Source organism: Muscardinus avellanarius (assembly GCF_963383645.1).
Source record: "Muscardinus avellanarius genome assembly, chromosome: 14".
Taxonomy (NCBI): domain Eukaryota; kingdom Metazoa; phylum Chordata; class Mammalia; order Rodentia; family Gliridae; genus Muscardinus; species Muscardinus avellanarius.
This window is the reverse complement of record NC_137800.1, coordinates 57546258-57568511: the sequence shown is the minus strand read 5'-3', so window position 1 is coordinate 57568511 and position 22254 is coordinate 57546258. Positions and strand designations below refer to the sequence as shown.

General features: G+C 45.5%; 2 protein-coding genes across 3 annotated transcripts in view; both read right to left on the bottom strand.

The window, feature by feature from the left end:
- Nucleotides 1–14869, bottom strand: HTRA4 (HtrA serine peptidase 4; the record flags this gene model as incomplete). The annotated part of the gene is made up of 9 exons (XM_080710258.1): nt 1–166; nt 4657–4752; nt 6160–6217; nt 6606–6720; nt 9681–9713; nt 10073–10267; nt 12006–12210; nt 13213–13312; nt 14422–14869. 9 exons carry the CDS (start codon nt 14867–14869, stop codon nt 1–3), a joined length of 1416 nt encoding a protein of 471 aa, XP_080566384.1.
- A 3903-nt stretch (nt 14870–18772) lies between these two features.
- The window catches only part of PLEKHA2 (pleckstrin homology domain containing A2), a gene marked incomplete at both ends in the record, with an annotated part of 73399 nt that continues 69917 nt past the window's right edge, over nt 18773–22254 (bottom strand). For both annotated transcript variants that reach the window (XM_080709822.1, XM_080709823.1), the window contains 2 exons: nt 18773–19135; nt 20111–20188. In XM_080709822.1, coding sequence (XP_080565948.1) covers nt 18773–19135; nt 20111–20188 — 441 coding nt within the window. The remainder of the gene's footprint in view (nt 19136–20110; nt 20189–22254) is intronic.

Below are 22254 nucleotides of genomic sequence, written 5' to 3'. Positions count from 1 at the left end.
TTAATTGATTATTTCAGGTGTTACTGTCAGGAACAAGGTTTGGCTTCCACGTCGCACAGTGATGGATAAGGACTCATTGTCCTTAACAGCGTCAATGACATCAGTTGTGGTAGTAACAGGTCGCCCATTTATGCTGACAATTACATCATGGTCTCTCAACCCAGAACTGGGAAGGAAGGGAAAAGAAAAAAAAAAGGACCATGAAACTAGAAGAAAAGTTGTACTTAGCCCTCTACTGTCTTGTTGGCATTAAACATTCAAACCAAGAAACAAGAAATAACTTAATCCTTTCAAATGTGAAGGTTATTCTCTGATATGCCCCACAAAATCACCTGGAGGACAACAATCCTATTACCTTTTTTGTGTATGTGGTACTAGAGATTGAACCTAGGGGCATTCTACCTCCAAGTTACACCCCAGCCTATTTTATTTTTTTATTTGGAAACAGGGTCCTGCTAAATTGCTACAGCCTCACTAAATTGCTGAAGCTGATCTCAAATCTGTAATCCTCCTGTCACAGCTTCCCAAGTACTCAAGTACTGGGATTACAGGCATGTGCCACCATGCCTGGCTACCCTATTGCCTGTTTAAAAAAAAAAAAAAAAATCCTATCAGAATCATGTGTGAAGCCAGGCATCCTGGTACATGCTTGTAATCCCAAAACTTGAGAAGCTGAGACAGGAGGATCATGGTTCACAGCCAACCTCAGCCTCTTAGGCCCTTTGCAACTCAGTGAGATCCTGTTCCAAAATAAAGAAGAAAAAGAAAATAGGGCTGAGGATATAGCTTGAAGTTAGAATGAGGATATAGCTTGAAGTTAGAATACTGGTCCCATCCCCAGTACAGCAAAAAAGAAAAAAGAAAAGAAAAGAAAAGAATCACTTATGAGAAGTTTATTCCTCCTATATATCATATTTGATTTGAAACAAAGTTTAGCTTCTAATTTGTATTCATGTCTGACTTCTGTTAACCTCAAGCACATGCCTACTCTCACTAGCAAAATAAAAAGCCCAAACAATATATTCTCTCCCCCACTCCCCACTGTATCTGATTAGTTTGATTTGTACAGCTCAGTTTATAGAACTGGAGAGTCCAGAGATAGAATAACCCTGAGTTCAATTCCTAATACAAAAAAAATGGGGGTTCAAACATGTACATAAAACATTTTAAGCCAGGCATGTGTGGTGGTGTACGCCTATAATCTCAGTATTTGGGAGGCTGAGACAGGAGGATTGCTGGTTCAAGACCAGCCTCAGCTATTTAGTAAGGCTCTCTGCAACTTAGACCCTGTTTCAAAAGTAAAGAATAAAAAATAGGACTGAGGCTATCTATAGCTTGGAGGTAGAATGTCCCTGGGTTCCATCCCCATTACCACAAAAAATAAAACTTTTTTTTTTTTTTTGGTGGTGCTGGGGGCAGAACCCAGGGGCTTTCTACCTCCAGGCTATACTCCCAGACCTTTTTTTTTATATATATTTTTATTTGGAAACAGGGTCTCACTACGTTGCTGAGAGCCTCACTAACTAAGTAGCTGAGGCTGGCTTCGAACCCATGTGATCCTCCCATCTCAGCCTCCCAAGCGCGGGGATTACAAGCGTGCGCCACCACGCCCGGCTAAAATAAAACATTTTAAACAGGATGCGATGATATACATTTCCAGTTCTACCCACTTGGGAAACTGGGGTGAGAGGATTTTTTTTTATTTATTTTTTGCGGGTCTGGGGGTGGAACCCAGGGGCATTCTACCTTCGAGCTACCCCCCCTGCCCTATTTTTTTATTCTTTATTTTGAAACTGGGGGTCTCACTGAGTTGCTGAGGGCCTCACTAAGTAGCTGAGGCTGTCTGCGAACTGTGATCCTCCAGCCTCCCGAATGCTGAGATTAGTGCACCACCACACCCGGCTAGGTGAGAGGATTATTTAAGCCCAGGAGTTCAAGTCCAACCTGAGTAACACAGTGAGACTCTTGTCTCAAACAAATATATATATATATAACACGTTTTTTATTTTTCATTTTCTGTGTGTCTGTGATACTAGGGATTGAACCCAGGGGCATTCTACCAATGACCTACACATCCAGCTTTTTTTTTTCTTCTTTGCAAGAGTTCTCATTAAATAATCACATGCTGGCCTCAAACCTACAATCCTGTCTCAGCCTACCAAGTACTGGGATTACAGGTATGCACTATTATACTTGGTTATAAAACATTTTAAATGGTACCTGAGATAAGTAAATGCTTCCTGATGCCAACTGTTATTACTGTCATTATTATCATTATTAGATATAAGCGAGTGAAAACCAGAAAGGGTGGATTTCCATTTATCAGTAAATTCCAGCAGTAGTTTTCACATTTGACACCCTTGTGAACCACTTGAGAATCTTGTTAAAAAATGCAGATTCTGTCTGGGGTTATAGCTCAGTGGTATAGTTCATCCATAGCATGGACCGGCCCTGAGTTTAATTTCCAGCCAGGAAAAAAAATAAGAGAGAGGGAAAAGGAATGAAGGAGAATAGAGAGAGAGAGGGAGAGTGTGTGTGTGTGTGTGTGTGTGTGTGTGTGTGTGTGTGTGTGTGTGTGTGTGTGTTGCTGGGGATTGAACCCAGAGACATTCTACCTCTGAATTACACCCCAGCCCTATATTTTATTCTTTATATTGAAACAGGTCTCACTAAGTTACAGAGGGCCTCACTAAGTAGCTGAGGCTGCCATGAACCTGTGATCCTCCTGTCTCAGCCTCCTAAGTATTGAAATTACAAGCATGTGCCACCATGCCCAGCTTACACCCAGCTTTTTTTTTTCCCTAACTGGGGATGGAACTGAGAGCTATACCCCCACCAGACCTATTTTTCAGTCTATTTTTGAAACAGGATCTCACTGAGTTGCAAAGGGCCTCTTGAAGTAGCTGAGGCTGTCCAGAACCAGGATCCTCCAATCCCAGCCTCCCAAATGCTGAGACTTCAAGTTCTTGCACCACCACACCCTGCTACACCCAGCTTTTTGATGGATACTTTACATTCTTTGTTTTGTACAAGGCTTTGAAATCCACTCAAAACAACACATGCCTAAAATGCATATACAATGAAGAGACTTTTACATACAGGATGATTAAAGTAAAATGCAATCCTAAAAAAAAAAAAAAAAACACAGAAAACTGTCTTATACTGCTTCAGGATTTTTTCTTTTAGGTCAATTAAAATTAAACACAAGCCGGGCGTGGTGGTGCATGCTTGTAATCCCCGCGCTTGGGAGGCAGAGACAGGAGGATTGGGCAGGTTCAAAGCCAGTCTTGCTGATTTAAGAGACCCTGTTTCCAAATTTAAAAAGTATAAAATAGGCCTGGGAGTGTAGTCCAGAGGTAGAAGGGCTTCGAGGAACCCCAGTACCACCAAAACACACACACATACACACACACACACACACACACACACACACACACACACACACACAATTTTAGAGCTCGACCTGATAGTGCATGCTTGTAATCTCAGTACTTGGGAGTTTGAAACAGGAGGATCACGGTTTTCAGACAGCCTCAGCTACTTGGTGAGGCTCTTTGTAACTCAGTGAGACCCTGTTTCAAAATAAAGAATAAACCAGGGGTGGTGCAGCACCTTGGGAGGCTGAGACAGGAGGATAGTACAGGTTCGAAGCCAGCCTCAGCTACTTAGTGGGGCTCTCAGCAACTTAGTGAGACCCTGTTTCCAAATAAAGTATAAAATAGTTCTAGGAGTATAGCCTGGAGGTAGAAAAGCCCCTGGGTTCCACCCTCAGTACCACACATACAAAAAAAAAGAATAAAAAAAAAATAGGGCTAGGGGCATAGCTCAGAGGTAGAATGCCACTGTGTTTCATCTCCAGTACTGCAAAAAAAAAAAAAATTAAACACAATTTTACATTCAGTTCTCAAGTCACACTTGAGGTGACTTTTTTCAGGTGCTGGTCACCTGCTGTGTGTAGGGAGTGGTATATGAAATGGACAGAGCAAATCCACCTAGAAGGAACACAAGAGGTAAACAAGGCCTGCACCTGTTGTAGTGAGAATAACTGTCCACAGCCAATTAGTCCGTCAAGCCACACTTTATTACAGGTTCGAACCTGGACCCAAGCGCATGTGTCTCCACATAAGGGCCACGATCGCCATTTGGGGGAAATTTTTATACAGTTGTACAACATCTTGCAAGTCTGTTACATCATTGATGACACTTTTTGAATTTACAGCTTCCATACAATAAGGTAACTTGTACAGACCGGTTTATGCCCTTAGCTAGGGCTTTTAAGATAACAGGGAAGAGGTAGGGGGTTTCTTATCTATGGTATGCGATGATGCCCTTAGGTAGGGCAGATGCTCTTAGCTGGGGCGGATGACCTTAACTAGGGTGGATGACCTTAACTAATAGGTAGACTTAATGTTTAAACTTATTTAGGACTATTTAACTTAAAAAAATACTCTTGTAACTATTTATTTTATTATTAATTACCATAAACTTATTATTTAAGATTTTAACTATTATTGACTTATAATTATTACACACAATATTACTGATCAACATTATTAGTTTAAGCAATTTCTTAGCGACTATACCGCACTGCACTCTCATAGCACACTTTGTTATAAAATTTTAACCTAAAATTTTAAACACAACACACTGGCTTACCTTTCAGCAGCCGATCCTTGAATCACTTCATATACAAAAACCCCAGAACTTGCATCAGGGAAATCTGGATCTTGCCTTTTCATATCTCGGAGAAGACTAGCAGAAATGAGGTCATTAGCAAACACAGTGAAATCATGTCCTGAGACCTGGTAAAAGCCTGAAGCTCTTTGTAGGTGCTCTGTGTTCTGCTCAGCTCACTGATGGGACCCAACAGTCAATTGCAATCATTCTGTATGACTCCTCCAGGCCAAGGCCTAGAACTTAAAACAGTGACCTCACCTAGTGAAAGGCTGTGCCCTGGATGCTGGAGCAGGCAGAGGCAAATATATACCCTGTCCAGGTGAAACGTAATGCAAGGTGCATATGTCATTTAAATGTGTGACCTGACGCCGGGCATGGTGGCGCACACTTGTAATCCCCGCGCTTGGGAGGCTGAGACAGGAGGATCACACAGGTTCGAAGCCAGCCTCAGCTACTTAGTGAGGCTCTCAGCAACTTAGTGAGACCCTGTTTCAAAATAAAATAATAAAAAAAAGGTCTGGGAGTATAGCCCGGAGGTAGAAAGCCCCTGGGTTCCATCCCCAGTACCACCAAAAAAATAAATAAATAATAAATAAATGTGTGACCTGTGACAAGCAGCTATGGTCACAATACACTCTCGCCATAGCCCAAGTACTTTTACGTATTCTGTTAAGACTGCCCAACTAAGGTAGGATAGAAGAAATAAATAGGTTAAAAGGAGACATAAGGGAGAAGAAGGAAAATATAACTTTAATGTGCAAGCCTCTAGCAAGCCCGTTAGACTAAAAGTTTCTGAAGAAGATGCAAGTGACCCTGAACACCGAAGACCGTCCTGAGGGTGGTATCTGTTTATCAGACAACAAAGGTCACCCAAAAGAAGAATCTCCTTGAGCACTGCTAAATGTCCTAGAACAGTTTAAAAAAAGAGGGTACCTACTATAAGACAGTGAAGGTCAAGACCTGGAAGATGACCAACACACCCTGAATCTTGTGACTACTGGACTGAGGTCATCCTCACCTATGTCCTCCTGCCCATTTCTCACAAAAGTCCCCTATAAAAAAAAAAAGACTGTACACAGCCAGGCATGATGGTGCATGCTTGTAATCCCAGTAATTGGGAGACTGAGACAGGAAGATCACAGGTTCGTGACCAGCCTCAGCTACTTAATGAGGCCTTCTGCAACTCAGTGAGATGCTGTTTCAAAAGAGAGAATAAATCCCCAGTTATGCAAAAAATAAAAAGGGCCTATACTCCCAAAGTGCCTCTCTCATTTTTGGGGTGGCCTTGCCCTTAAATTTGCAGTTCCTTCTTTCCTAAATAAAATCTCTGTTTATGTTTCTAACTAGGGTGTGCTGAAATTCTTTTCCTCTATGTAAACCAAGGACCCCACCAATCCTGAGTTGAGTCGACCCTTCTCCTATGACACATCTATGGCTTTTGCTTCTGAGAAACAACCCAGATATAATCAAACTTATGCTTACTTCAGACTGAGGGGCAGCATTCGCAGACCCAGATATTTCTTCGATGAAGGAGCCATTCCTGAAAAGAAAAATTATCAAGTGTGACTAACAAGCCTTCTTTCCTTTTGGCACGGTTTAAAAGCCCTAGAGTCTCTTTGTTATTATAGTTGCCTTTGCATACTGTCTGCCATGAAATTTCTGCTTCAGAGAATGTTTATCATCAGCATACAGACCCCATCCCAACTCCAGCCCAAGGGTTTCACTCCCACACTAGTTCAAGTATCTCTCGGTACATTTTCACACTAGGTTTTGTTTCTAGTCCTCCAATATAGCTGCCAAAAGCACCATTATAGGACCTGTGAACCAATGATAAGTACCATATAGAATTCAAATGACTGTCTCCATAAAAGATTGAGTGCTTCTGAAAAATACAAAGGGGAACAGGAAAAACTCCCAACTCGCTTCACCTTTTAACTGGCGCTCGTGGTATTCCGCCAAGAATTGTCTAATTCGATCTGAGGGGATGGCAAAGGAGATTCCAGCGGTCACCTTCAGTGTATTTATGCCAATCACATCACCATCCTGGCACGGGAGAAGACATCATTCAGTCTTGAAGCTTTGCAAACCCAACAGTGCAGAACCAAAAGGAGCAAGGGAAAGAGGAAGCTAATCACTTTAGGTCAAAAAACAGAAGGGCCAGAGGAAATGTGCACTTCTTCCATAGAAAGAATTAGGACAATTGGTATGATAGGATGGAGAAGAGGGGGGAGCTATACAGATACCAAAATTGTTCTTCCTCAGAGTCAAAGGGTCTAAGCTGCTATTGATGTTGAGCTCATCTCTTCCTTCAGTAAATAACATTTTGCTTCTCTCTCTCTCTCCCTCTCCCTCTCCCTCTCCCTCTCCCTCTCCCTCTCCCTCTCTCTCTCTCTCTCTCTCTCATACTGGGGATTGAACCCAGGGGTCTTCTACCTCTGAATTACATCCCATTCATTTTTTTTTAACTTTGAAACATGGTCTCATAAAGTTGCTATATTGCTTAGCTGGGTCTTGCTATATTACTGAGGCCGACCTCCAACTTTTGATCCACCTGTCTCAGCCTCCCAAATACTAGAATTATAGGCATGCACCACCACATCTAACAGTAAATTACATTGACTTAAAAATGAGCCAAACTCTGTGTTTTGACACAAAAGAACAAGGATATTTGCTCTTTTTTTGTGTGTGTGTGGTACTAAGGATGGAACTCAGGGGCTTTTTACTTCCAGGCTACACTCCCAGAACTATTTCATAGTTTATTCAGAAACAGGGTCTCACTAAGTAGCTGAGGCTGGCTCTGAACCTGTGCGATCCTCCTGTCTCAGCCTCCCAAGTACTGGGATTACAAGCATGCGTCACCACACCCAGCTCGATATTTGCCTTTTTATTGCTTAACTGAAACTAAAAATAAATATGGGAAGGACAAAAAGCTGTTGGGTGTTCCACAACACCTCAGTGAAACTATGCAAAAGAATTAATAAAATTGACCTTAAGGAATCCCATGTCCATGAAGTAGAAAATACTTTCCTCTTGACACATGCACTTCTTCATCCTTTAGCCCTTTCTAGGTAATGGCAAAAAGAGAAAATAATTTTCTGATTTTCTCAGAATATAGACTGTAACTGGGAGCAGTGGCACATGCTTGTAATCCCAGTACTTGGGGGTCTGAGACAGGAGGATTGCAGGTTTGAGGGCAGTCTCAGCAAGTAAGGAGACTCTCATTAACCTAGTGAGACCCTGTTTCAAAATAAAAAATAAAAGAGGGCTGGGGATGTAGCTCAGAGGTAGAATGCCTCTGGGTTCCACCCCCAGTACCACACATACACACAAAAAAAGTACAGCATTCACTTGTTATCCCAGCATTCGGGAGGCTGAGACCAGAGGATTGCGTTTGAGGACAGCCTCAGCTACTTAGTGAGGCCCTCTGCAACTTAGTGAGACCCTGTTTCAAAATAAAGAATAAAAAATAGGGCAGGGGTGTAGCTTGGAGGTCAGATGTCCTTGAGATCCATCCCAAGACCCGCAAAAATAATAAATAAATAAACAAACAAACAAATACATGATGGAACAATGAATTCTGGTTGTCACTTTTCTGCCATCAAAAGCAGATCAAACTCAGGCATGGTGGCACACACCTGTAATGTCAGTACTTGGGAGGATGAGACAGGAAGATCACAGGTTTGAAACCAGCCTCAACAACTTAGTGAGACTCTGGGGTTGTTTTTTGTTTTGTTTTGTTTTTGTTTTTGTTTTTGTTTTGGTGGTACTGGGGGTGGAACCCAGAGTCTTTCTACCTCCAGGCTATACTCCCAGACCTATTTTTTATATTTTATTTGGAAACAGGGTCTCACTAAGTTGCTGAGATCTTCACTAAGTAGCTAAGGCTGACTTGGAACTTGCACAATCCTCCTGTCTCAGCCTCCCAAGTGCAGGGATTACAAGCATGTGCCACCATGCCCGGCTAGTGAGACTCTGTTTTAAAATAGAAAATAAAATAGATCTGGAGATGTAGCTCAAAGGTAGAATCCCCCAGGTTTGATCCCCAGCACTACCAAAAAAAGAGAAAAAAAGTAAATAAGAAAATACCTGGACAGACCATGTTGTATAATTAGCATTTTTAGATGAGGGTCAGTTCTTCCTATGTAGCAGCAGAAAGAGGGTCTTAAAGAAATATACTACAAGCTGGGTGTGGTGGTTCACACCTATAATGCCAGTAATTGGGAGGCTGAGACAGGAGGACTATAGGTTTGAAGACAACCTCAGCAAATAGCAAGACTCATCAATCTAGTGAGACCCTGTTTTCAAACAAAAAATAGAAAGGGCTGGAGATGTAGCTCAGAGGAAAAATGTCCCTGGGGTTTGTTTTTGTTTTTTTGTTTTGTTTTGTTTTGTTGGTGGTACTGGGATTCCTGGAAGCCCTTCTACCTCCAGGCTATACTCCCAGACCTATTTTATACTTTTTTTTTTTTTATATCTGGAAACAGGGTCTCTTAAGCCAGTGCGGCTGGCTTCGAACCTGCGCAATCCTCCTGTCTCCGCCTCCCAAGCACAGGGAGTACAGGGGTGTGCCACCACGCCTGCCCGGCTGTGTCCCTGGGTTTAATCCCCATTATCAAAAGAAGAGAGGGAGGAGGAAGAGAAGGAAGAGAAGAAAAAGAAAAGGAGGGAATATATGTTACATAGCACCATTGGTCATTTGGAATAGATCTAGATTTAATATCCTGGGCTTTTGGTAATGTTCAGTGAAACCCGAAAACATAATGAAGAGGAAACCTTCGAAATAACCAGAGCCAGACCCCTGGTGCTCTCAAAGGGATGAGAGCACATACTAGGTCAATAAGCCCATCTTAGGTCTTCAATGTTTTCTTAACCACTTACTTGGGATCCAAAAATACAAACGTATTATTCCGCAACTCTCTACCCAAGAGCGGCGCCCAAGTCTGCATCACAGAATTTGGAAAGTTATGGAAAAACATGAAGCCAGGAGGAAAGTGGCCACTTACCAAGTTCACCAGAGGCCCCCCAGAATTTCCGTGCTGGAGACAGAAGTTAAAAAGACCATCAGTAAAACCAACGAATACATTTCTTCATATCATTTACTCATTTCCATTTCCCCAAGGAAGGCAAATATTGAAGTCAGGGTAAGTGCGCAGCAACAACAAAGCGACCCCACATTCTACTGCTACGGTGGCCTCTATGACAGACCCTGAAAGACCACCCAACAGCATATCCCCAGGCTCAACTCCAACAGTGGGGCATTCCATCCTTTCTGGGGATCTAACCCATCTCTGGACATGCCCAGAAAGCCACGGCAAATGAGACTGCTCTGAAGTCGTCTCACTCTATGTTAGCCAGTTATCTGTGGGGCAGAGGATAAACTTTCAAAGTGACTTACATTAATGATGGCATCAGTCTGAATGTAGTCCATGTCTGAGTCCTTCAGGCCCAGCTCTTTGCCCCCTCGTTGTGTGGTACTGACAATCCCAGCAGTCACTGTGTTCTGCAGAGAAAATGGGCTGCCCAAGGCCACCACAAACTCTCCAGCCCGAAGATCAGCTGATCTCCCCAGCAGCAAAACAGGAAGGTCGGTCTGCACATGGGCAAGGAAAGATGAGGAAGACAAAAAGGACAAAGACCACAGCAAAAGCAGAGTCAGCCCATATTTGGGTACAATATATATATATATATATATATATATATATATATATATATATATATATATATATATATAAACACAGCCTCTGTCATTTTGGCACTTACCTAAGAAGCACCCACACACACACACAGGTTCTATGACACCTACACTTTATCCTCAAAGTCTAACTACTACCAAGCTTTCAGTTGTCCAAATGATCAGGATCATCACTAAGGTCAAACATTATTGCTCTGTAGAAATTACTAGTGAAGTAAATGATGGGTCTAAGCAGATGTTAGTGATCCACTTAACACCATTCCCAGCTGGAAAGTTCATAGGACAAGTGAAATACACCACAAACAGGAAAGAGATCACCCAGAACAGCACTTCTGAACTGTATAAGCACATGAAATACTTGGGGAGCTTATGAAAATGTAGATTCAGCACAGGCACAGTGGCCCATACCTGTTATCCCAGCTATTTGGGAGGCTGAGGCAACAAGATCACAAACTGGAGTTCAGCCTGGGCAATTTATTAAGATCCTGTATCAATTTTTTTAAAAAAGGCTGAGGATGTAGCTCATTGGTAGAACACTTACCTAGCATGCCCAAGGTCCTGGATAACAAAAGAAAGAAAGACAAGAACAGAGGTGTGGATTCTGAGTCTCAAAATCCTGCATTTCTCAAAAGCTCTCATATAAACATGTGCCTGGAATCCCAGTTACTTGGGAGACTGAGACAAGATGATCAGGGGTTCAAGGCCATCTTCAGCAACCTAGTGAGACCCTGTTTAAAAATAAAAAGGTTGGGGCCGGGCATGGTGGCGCACACTTGTAATCCCTGAGCTTGGTTAGGCAGAGACAGGAGGATCACACAGGTTCGAAGCCAGCCACGCTGGCGTAAGAGACCCTGTTTCAAAAATATAAAATAGGTCTGAGGGTGTAGCCTGGAGGTAGAAGGGCTTCCAGGAACCCCAGTACTACCAAAAATAAATAAATAAAAAGGTTGGGGGTATAGCTCAGAGGTAGAATGTCCTTGGGTTCAATTCCCAGTTCCAAAGAAAAGAAAATAAATGTTCTTAGATGGCATGGGCCACCATGCTGGGCCCAGACCACTCTTTATTACAGGAAGGACTTTAAAGTATCGCTTAGAAGTTCTGAGTCCACCAGGCCAAGTGTGATGGTGCACACTTACAATTCCAGTACTTGTGAGGCTGAGACAGGAGGATCACAGGTTCATGGCCAACCTCAGCTACTTAGTGAGACTCTCCACAACTTAGTAAGAGCCTGTTTCAAAAAAATAAAATAGGGCTGGGGGTGTAGCCCAGAGGTAGAATGCCCCTGGGTTCAATCCTCAGTACCAAAAAAGAAAAAGAAAAATTCTGAACTCACTGCAATAACTCTGGTATTTTATGCTAAGCAAAGAATGATTTCCCTAGAAGTGGCATCTGCTGAAGTAACTATCAAAGGAGAGAGAAAGGCTGCTGGAGAATAATAGAAACTGGGTAGTCAGAGCTATACAGACAGGCATGAAAGAAAATAAAAGAGGGAGTTAAGAACAAAAAGAAACTAAAAAAGAAAAGCATATACTTACTAGCTAGAAAACACGTGGTGTGTGAGTGTGAGAAGGAAAGCCTCAGCAAATACATGAAAATCCCCAAATATGTAAGACTAATTCAGCTCTCAAATACTCACATTTGGCTCAATCTTGATCAGTGCAAGATCCAATTTATGGTCAATGTCCTTGACAGTGGCTTCATACTGGGCCCCACTCTGGAGCTCCACCTGGATCCGCCGCTGGTTAGTGAGGACGTGAGCATTGGTAACAATGAGCCCATCCTCAGACACTATGAACCCAGAGCCACTGGATGCAGGAATCTCCTCGCCGCTGAGAGGTGACCTGTCTCCACAGGACAAGAGTGTAAGCAGAGGGCAGGAAGATCGGGGGACCCGCCACCACCTGAATCAAGAGGACCTTACTTTTTTGTGTGTGTGTGGTACTGGGGTTCCTGGAAGCCCTTCTACCTCCAGGCTACACTCCCAGACCTATTTTTATTTTTGGAAACAGGGTCTCTTAAGCCAGCGCAGCTGGCTTTGAACCTGCGGGATCCTCCTGTCTCCGCCTCCCAAGTGCGGGGATTACAAGCGTGCGCCACCACGCCCGGCACTGAGGACCTTACATTTATTACACCTATTTCCATCATAGTTTTTCTGAGATTTGACTTTCTCTTGTCTGTGTTTGCATCTTCTCCATGTATAAATGAAGTTCATGGAGCATGTCCTGGCCATGTCTGGTGAACATAATTAAGACCTGGCTCCAACTCTCCTTTCCCAGGGGTACTGCTCCTGGTCACAGCTGCTGAGAGCAGAGCCTGTGGGCCTTCTGTGGCAGAGGCCAGCCCCCAGCCTAGTACTGTGGGCAAAGGTGGGGCCTCTGGCGGGCGCAGAGGACCCAGGTGTGGGGGGGGGGGAGTCAATCAGACCTGGACTGGCTCAGTTTCCACTACCAGCTAGTCTTGTGACCTAGGACAAATTGACACTGCTCTCTGGATCTGGGTTTCCTTACATGCAAGCTTTGGAGTTGGGCAAGATCCCCACTAAGATGCCTACTAGCTCCTCTTGGCCTTAAATTTTGTCTAGGGGACATAAGGGAGAAAGAAACCTCAGGCATCTAAGTGTGCAGGAGCAGCTCAGTTTTGGAAGTGTGAATCCTTGTGCCTCCGTTCCTTAAAGAGCTTTGAAAAGATCTTTCTTTTCTTTTGGGTGCTGATGAAGGAACCCAGAACCTTAGTGCATGCTAGCCAAGTGCTCTACCACTGGCCTGTATCCCCAGCCTCCGTTTCCTCACAGAGGTTTCTTGTAAAACACCTGGAGCCCTCTGGGGTCGCTGATCCTCCTTTACCTGCGGAACAGCTGAAGGTGAACCACAGAAGGTGCCACCTTTTCCACCACCTCAGCAATAAAGTTGTACTTGCTCCGGAGCTGGCCAGCACTTCCTGTCCCTGTGAAGAATGGCTTCGTGTTTGGGGATCCTGGTTCCCTGACAATATCAGATGTCACATCTCAAATCTCCATTTATCTCGCCCCTCCCTTCCACTCCTTCCCTTCTCCTTGGTCCCCACCCACCCACCCCCCCACCCACCCCGCACTCCTACTTTTGACTCACACCCTCATTTACCAATGTCTTGAGGGAACCAGATCTATAGCACCAGGTGGGAAAAAATTACAAAGAGAAAAAGGTATTCGAATTGTGAGTGGGGAGAAGCCAGCTGGCAGCTAGCAAAGAGACACTATGGAGAAAGGAAAACACAAAGATTGAGTTCCTGGGTCAAAGAAACCAGAGTGGCCCCGGTGGAAGAACTGTGAGACTGAATAAGAGAAAGGTCACTTAAAATTCAGAAAAGCCGGGTGTGTGCCTGGCGTGGAGGAGCACGCTTGTAATCCCCACGCTTAGGAGGCCAAGACAGGAGGATCGCGCAGGTTGGAAGCCAGCCTCGCTGGCTTAAGAGACCCTGTTTCCAAAATTAAAAGTATAAAAATAGGTCTGGGAGTGTAGCCCGGAGGTAGAAGGGTTTCTAGGAAGCCCAGTACCACCAAAAAAGAAAAAGAAAAGCCCGATGTGGTGGTTGGACTGCTGTTATCCCAGCGTTTAGGACGCTGAGAGAGGAGGATAGCAGATTAGAGAACTACCTCAGCAATTTAGCAAGACCCTTTTTCAAAAAAAAAAAAAAAAATGCAGTGCTGGGGATATAGGTCGGAGGTAAAATGCCCATGGGGGAAGGTGGGAAGTGAACCAAGGGCGAGTTCCAAGGGGTGTGCGGGGACGGGCCGCTTGCCTAGCAGCGCAGCGCCCTGGGTTCCACGCGCAGCACCGCCCCAGTGTGAGAAAAAAAAAAAAAAAAAAAAAAAAAACTCTGGGAGCGCGGTGGCACACACCTGTAGCCCAGCCCCTCTGGAGGCCGAGGCGGGAGGATCGCCTCGGCCCGGAGTCGGGGACCGGCCTGAGCAACACAGCGACACACACGCGCGCTCTCAAACGACTTTTTTTCTTTAAAAGCTCGCCTGAGCAGCTCCGCGAGCGCGCACGCGCGCCGCTGCCCCCGAGGCTCACCCGCGGGCCCGCAGCGCCCCCGGTGCAGCGGCAGCGCGGCGGGCGCGGCCCCGCGGCGGTTGTGGGCGCGCAGCGCGCACAGGCTGGGGTAGCTGCGCCCGTCGCTGCCGCACACGGCCGCCCCGCCCGCCGGGCAGCAGGTGCCCCGCGCCGCGCCGCGCTCGGGCCGCCAGGGCGCGCCGCAGCGCAGCCCCGCGCCGCACGGCCGGCCCCGCGCGCCGCCGCACGCCTCGCCCTCGGCCGCCGCGCACACGCCGCAGCAGCCGCAGCCGTCCGGCACCGGGGGCGCGCCCGCGGCGCAGGCGGGCGGCGGCGGGCAGCGCGCGGGCTCGCAGGCGGCGGGGCAGCGCGGCCCGCCCCCGGGGCCCCCGAGCGCCGGCGGCGGCAGCAGCAGCAGCAGCCACAGCAGCAGGCCCGGCCGCAGCCCGGGTCCGCGCCGCCGGCTCATCGCGCGTCCCGCCGGCGCTCCTCCGGCCCTGGCCGGCTGGTCCGGGAAGGGCGACTCCGGCCGCGCCCGCCGCCCCGGACTTTAAGCGGCGGAGCCGGCCCCCCGCCCGCCGCCCCGCCCCGGCCCAGAGCCACCCCCCGCAAGGCCGCCTGGCTGATGGAGAAAACACAGGACCCGGGGTACTTCAGTATTTCACATGGTTTTATTACAAAACAAGCAACAAAACGGTTTTAGAAATTGCTTCTTGCTACACACCAATTAGGAGCTCACACCAATTAGGAGCTCACACCAATTAGGAGCTCACACCAATTAGGAGCTCACACGAGAGGCGTAAGAGTTTCCGCGCACTCAGCTCTGCGCTGTGCACTCAGCAGACAACCTTTGGCAGCCGGAGAGTTCTGGTTCAAAACACCACATCATGCCGTGCAGGAAGGAGCAGGCTAGTTTTTGCCAAACATTAACTTTATTCAAATTCTACCTAGCCCCAAGTGACTGTCATCGCTGCAAATAACAGGGAAGAAAGGAGGAAGGAGAAAATAAAAGATGTTGGCAGAAATATTTAATAAACCTGTCCAGACTCTTCTGACATTGTCAAAGTTAGTAAAGCTGACAGGAAACTCAATTTCCAAAAAGCTGTTACCACTGCCATATACCGGGTTATCTGGCTGACAATGAAAACGAGTCCAGCATATCCCACCACTTAACTGCCGAATCCGCTATTATTTATGAGGTCATCTTAGTCCATATCAGAACACATTTATATTCAGAAAGGGTAAAGTTTAAAAACTCAGGCTTAAGCCGGCTGTGGTGGCACGGGTTTGTAATCCCAGCATTCTGGAGGCTGAGACCGGATGACCAAGGTGCCGGGCAGCCTCAGCTACTTAGTGAGGCCCTCCGCAACTTAGTGAGACCCTGTTTCAAAGTAAAGAATAAAAAATAGGGCTGGGGGATATAGCTCAGAGATCCAGTGCTCCTGGGTTCCATCCCCGGACCACTCCCCTGCCCCCCCCCCAAAAAAAAACCTCAGGCTTATTTCAGAGCCTATGCACTTAACCACTAATCTGTTTTTACCAAATAAGAAACTTATTTTCTTATAGCCAATTGATTTACCAATAATGATCTCTCAGAAAGCTTATAAAGAGAAATGGGTAGCTTTTGACCATTTAAACATCAAAATGTTACATCATTTCCATGGGTCAGAGATTGTTTTAAGAGAGAGATTTTCAAAAGTAAATTTATTTTGCCAAGTGTGATGGTGCATGCCAGTAATGTTAGTACTTGGGAGGCTGAGACAGGAGGATTGCAGGTTTAAGGACAGCCTCAGACACTTAGCAGGACCCTGTTTGCAAATAAAAAATAAAATGGGCTTGGGGGTATATCTTAGAAGTAGAATGTCCCTGGTTTCAATCCCCAGTACCATAAAAAAATTATTTTCATTAGTTATATAACATTATACACTGTACACTTGGGTTAGCTAACCAAAAAAAAATTGATGAGAAAAACTTTAAGGTGAAACTGAAGACAGGTGGCTTTAGGAATTCAGAACGGCTTCTTAAAATCAGGCTACTTAGGCCGGGCGTGGTGGCGCACGCTTGTAATCCCCGCGCTTGGGAGGCAGAGACAGGAGGATCGCACAGGTTCGAAGCCAGCCGCACGCGCTGGCTTAGGAGACCCTGTTTCCAAAATGAAAATGTAAAAAATAGGTCTGGGAGTGTAGCCCGGAGGTAGAAGGGCTTCCAGGAACCCCAGTACCACCAAAAAAAAAAAAAAAATCAGGCTACTTACAGTAGGTTGAACCTTGATCACTCATGTACATGTATAAATAATTCCCAAACCAACAACTTCTAAAGACAAAAGTACACAAGAGTTGACTTTTCAAAGGGGGGGAGTTGTGAGAGAAAGAAGTAGATTCCTTTCAGGAGGTTTGCAGGTTCAAGGCCAGCCACACAGCTTAGCAGCAAGACACTCAGCAACGCGTGATAAGCGAGACCCTGTTTTGAAAAAACAAAATAAAAAGGGCTAGGGGTGTAGCTTGGAGGTAGAATGCCCCTGGATTCAATCCCCAGTACCCCCCATGCTTCCTCTAGTCATCATATTTCTAAATAGAAATATAATGAAGTAACCTAGTTGATATTACAGATTAAAGGGGTTCTTTTTTTGTCTTTTTTGGAACCGGGGATCGAACCCAGAGCGCCACACGTGCAAAGCAGGCACTTTGCCACTGAGCTACATCCTGGCCCCAATATATTACAGATTAAAATGAGCTAAGTTCTTTCTCCCTTTAGGAAACCCTGCTAAGTTTCTGGTAGCAATTCACCAAAGTCGCTGAATAGGCAAGTCCTCCCAAGGGCACTAGAAATGGTGTCTTGTCCAATGGGAGAAAGTACACCCTAAAATTTGTTTGCGAAATTCAATATCTAGGGTCTTCACCTAGAAAGGTAGCCAGCAACTCCAAATCTCTCAATGAATGTTTTTATTCCATTGAAAAGAAAAGTATCTCAAGATTATCTTTGTATCTCTTCACTGATGAGTATATGGAACTTAATCAGAGTATGGGGTCTGACTGCAGAAGCAGGTAGCTCCATTCAACAAGCAACAGAAAGGGTAAAAAGAAAGCAAACCTGTCCAAGTATATCGATCACTTAAACTTAGACAAATGTTGGCTCCTTCAAAAAGACCGTCAAGGCAAGGATTCAAGATGACCTGCCAAAAACAAAACAACAATAACAAAAAAAAAACTCCTGTCTCGAAAACATGGATCAAAACAGCTTAGCATGAGCCATCTGTCCTCAGAACCTTCTTTAAAACTAATCTAAAGCCAGGCGTGGCAGCGCACACTTGTAATCCCAGCATTCGGGAGGCTGAGACCAGAGGATCGCGGTTCGCAGACAGCCTCAGCTACTTAGTGAGGCTCTGCAACTGAGTGAGACCCAGTTTCAAAATAAAGAATAAAAAGTAGAGCAGGGGGTATTGCTTGGAGGTCAAATGCCCCTAGGTTCAATCCCCAGCCCCGCAAAAAAAAAAACAAAAAAAAAACTGATCTAAAACTCTGAAATAGGGATTGATCTCACATGGGTATGGTCACATATCAACCCTCCACATATTTCAAATAACACCATTTTGAGGAAAATGTCTGTTCTCAACAGTTACAACACTTACCACTGAAAATCCCATCCTTGGGACCTAACATAGAAACTGAGTGCTGGGTCTGTAGCCATACCTTGAGTATTTGGGATCACAGCATCAAGAGGAGAACAAAGTCATTTCCAAACCTGGCTGAATTTTTCCACAAGCCTCACAGAAGCTTCCCACCTCTCCCCTGGGAGGTCTCCTGGGGATCCACCCCTCAGAATGGCATCCATCAGCCCAAAGGCTGGGTGCTCCCCACCCCACAGCTTTCAGCAGGGTTCATTTCCAACCTGCTTCACAAACTTCAGCCAATAAACAGGTATAGGGAGAACAAAAACAGGTGAGGGCCCAAGAGCCTAAGCCTGGACTGAAAACAAAGAACCAGAAGTGAGGACAAGGAAATAAAACTCCACTAGGGGAAACACTGGACTCCCAGGCTCCTCTGAAGAGGAAATACTAAAGATGAGCCTCACAGGGAAGACTTTGGAATAGATCAACAAGAGGCAAGCTGCTTGCTCTTCACTGTGTTAGTCTGCAAGTCTAACCTAGCAAGTTCTACAAATTAAATATATGCATTGATAATACAAAAAAAAATCTAGCTGGCTGGGCCCCTCCTATACGTCATTGATAGGAATAGGAATGCCAGAAAGACCTCTGACTGTCCTCAAGAAGGCAGAGAAACAAACGTACAGTTTCTCCAAAAACCCCAAGGAACTAAGAAAGGCCTTCCCTTGAGCCCTTCCTGCCCCCTTCCTCCCGTGGCACAGAGGCTCATCACACATCAGAGGTTCGTATGCTTTCATCATCAAGACTGAACACAAAGGGTTTCTCCTTAGGGTGCTGGGGCTCCGATCTGTGCCTCATTCTGGAACTTGACAGTACCCCAGAAGTATTGCTCTCCTCAAGTCGAGGCGTGAATAAAGAGTCCTCCGGAGTCTCTTCAGCCGGGAGCAGCTGTTCCCCAGCCTGGGGGACGGGTGTCCAGGGCTGCCAGGTGGAGGCCACTGAGGGGGCTTGGCAGAGGGCTCTCTTTTCTCCCACAGGTGGCCGCCCCCTGCCCAAAACAGAGTGAGGCCCACTTGCAAAGCTGGAGCTCCCAGGTCGAGTCAAAGAAATGGATCTGGAAAAGGATATTTCCTAGAAACATAAAAGGGAAGAAAGAGAGGAAAACAGGGCTTTTTTCTGACAATGGTTATCCCAAAGTCACAGGAAGAACACAAGTGGGGCCGGGCGTGGTAGTGCACACTTGTAATCCCCGCGCTTGGGAGGCTGAGACAGGAGGATTGAAGCCAGCCTCAGCTACTTAGTGAGGCTTTCAGCAACTTAGTGAGACCCTGTTTCCAAATAAAATATAAAAAAGGTCTGGGAGTATAGCCTGGAGGTAGAAAGCCTCTGGGTTCCACCCCCAGTACCACCAAAAAAAAAAAAAAAAAAAGGAACACAAGTGGGACCACCACGTCACAGGTCTGGAGACACTTGTTCACAAAAATCAAATACATGCCGCAAAGCCAGGAGCAACGGCCCCAAATATCCAGGAGGCTGAGGCACTAGGAGTTCCTGAGCCCAGGAGTTCAAAGCCAGCCTGGACAACAGAGCAAGACTCTGCCTCAAAAATAAATATTTCAGTAGAATCCACTCCACATGTGTCAAGGTCTGCCTGGCATCAAGCCCTGGAGGACACAGAAGAAATCCCATGTCGCAGGTATGGTGGCACATACCTGTGATCCCAATACTTGCAAGACCAAGACAGGAGGATTACAGGTTGAGGACAGCCTCAGCAACTCAGCAAGACTGTGTTTCAAAATAAAAAATAAAATAGGGGTAGAGGTTTAGTTTATAGGTAGAATACCCGCTGGGTTCAGTCCCCATTACTCCCCACATACAACAGAAACCCAGGTCTCTGACCAACCCTACCTCACCTCTTTCAGCAACAAAAAAATAAAATAAAATAAAAAAATTGTACCCAAATTTGTAGATAGAGAAAAACAAGCAAGTCAGCATATGGCCTTGGCTGTACCCAGGCAGCTTGCCTGTGTCACCAAAGAAAACACACCTGCTCCATAAGAACTTGTCTACAACTCCACACTGCACAAAAGAAAGGAGGTGACTTACTCTGGAGTGGCACTTGAGGGCCTGTACAGCTGCTCCAATCTCCTTAATCCAGCTGTGCATGTCCTCAGGACTGTCGGCCTGCAAAACAGACATTTTTGGCACCGTGATTTCAGTCTTCAAGTTTCTAACTCAATCTTAAGTGCAAAAATCACACCATTAGAGCTGGAAGGGATCTCACAAAACATCTAGCCTGGTGGCTTGAATAACTCTGAGGTCATTTTTTCCCTGTAATATCTTATTTGACACTCAAGAAATGACCAGGCTTAGCCAGGCACAGTGTCATACACCTGCAATCGTAGTACTTGGGGGGAGGCCGAGACAGGAAAATTGCAGGGTCGGGGCCAACTGCAGCAATTTGATGAGACCCTCAGCAACTTGGTGAGAACCTGGTTTTAAGATAATAGCTCAGAGTTAGAACACTCCTTAGTTCCATCCCCAGTACTGCAAAAGTAAATAAATAATAAACTAGCTCAAAATGGAGCTGTTTTAAAGTGTAGAAGGGCCTGGGGGGAGGGGAGAGCTTAGACTACCCATACCCTATTGAAGGCCCTCACCCCTTCGGGAAAAAAACTGACCCAGTTTGGCCTCCTAGTTTCACTGGGAAGAAAAATGAGGCTCAAGAGGCCAAAGCTCAAGGATTATGGCCAGTCTAGATTCAACTTCTCCTTAGTCCCAGTGCAGACTCTAAGGGTCTCAACAGAATAACCCCAATTTCCATTCCCTTAAAGCTAAACTCCCCCGCAAATCCTGTATTATCTCAGAAACCGGGCTTTTCTCAAAGCGTGAGCTGCTCGGATCTGTTATGAACATCCACCCAGACCTCAAGAGCACCAGGCCTTGGAAATGTAAGCTTAAGAGTATGTGTCTTGGGAGGCTGAAACAGAGGACTGCAGGTGTCCAGCCCCGCCTCAGCAATCTAGTGAGACTATTTCAAAAATTTTAAAACTTTTGCCAGGTGTGGTGACTCACGCTTGTAATCCCCGTACTTGGGAGGTGGAGACAGGAGGATCACGCAGGTTCAAAGCCAGCCGCGCTGGCTTAAGAGACCCTGTTTCCAAATAAAAATATAAAAAATAGGTCTGGGAGTGTAGCCCGGAGGTAGAAGGGCTTCCAGAAACCCCAGTACTGCCAAAAATAATAATAAATAAATAAATAACTTTTAAACTTTTAAAAAGACTGGGGGTGTAACTTGGAGGTAGAATGCCCCTGGGTTCAATCCTCAATACACTACCACCCAAAAAAAAAAAAAAAAAAAAAAAAAAAAATCATCCAAAAAATATTTTCCCTGGAAATAACCTACCAACCCCAGTAGGAGGCAGCAGCAGCTCTCTGGAAAAAGGGAGGAAAATCAAGAGGTCTGGCCATGCAAGTGGAGCCTCTCAAGAGCTTTCCAGACTCAAGAGTTGAATTCAAGTGACACAGCAGGTTGACTTCCAGGTATTTACATCTGTTACCTCCATCTTCCTCTGGCATCTTTCCTTAATAGTCTCACAGAACACACTAGCAGCATTTGTATGCTCCTGCAAACCATAAGAAATCATCACAGCCAACCCCAAAGTCCTTGTTCCCCAAATTCTTCCTTCTATTTGCATTTTATCTGGATAAAACATGACCAGTTTTGTTTTGTTTTTTAATCTTCTAACTTGCATCCCTACCCCTTCCCGTCATACCAAAACAAGCCTGCCTTGGTCAGATGAGTGCAGGAGACAAAGACTAGGGCACTGGGTCAGAAAGGATGTAGCAGCAAGGGCCCAAGGTGCACACCTCACAAGTGGGCTCGACAAATCACTGACTCTTTCCCCTCGAGTCATTCCAATTAGCTGACAATCTGGTAGTTCCCAAGGAAAGACCAATCCACCCCTGGTCCAAACACATAATCAGGATTGGGCTGCCAAACTTTTACTACTAAATCAGGAACAGCTTGTTGTGGTGGGTGTGGGGCTGCAAGCTTTGTAGTCCCAGTACTTGAGAGGCTAAAACAGGAGGATCGCGGGTTCAAAGCCAGCCTTAGCAATTTATCAAGACTTTGTTTCCAAATAAAAAATAAAATAGGTCTTAGAGTATAGCCCAGAGGTAGAAGGCCCCTGGATTCCACCCCTACTAACACACACACACACACACACACACACACACACATACACACA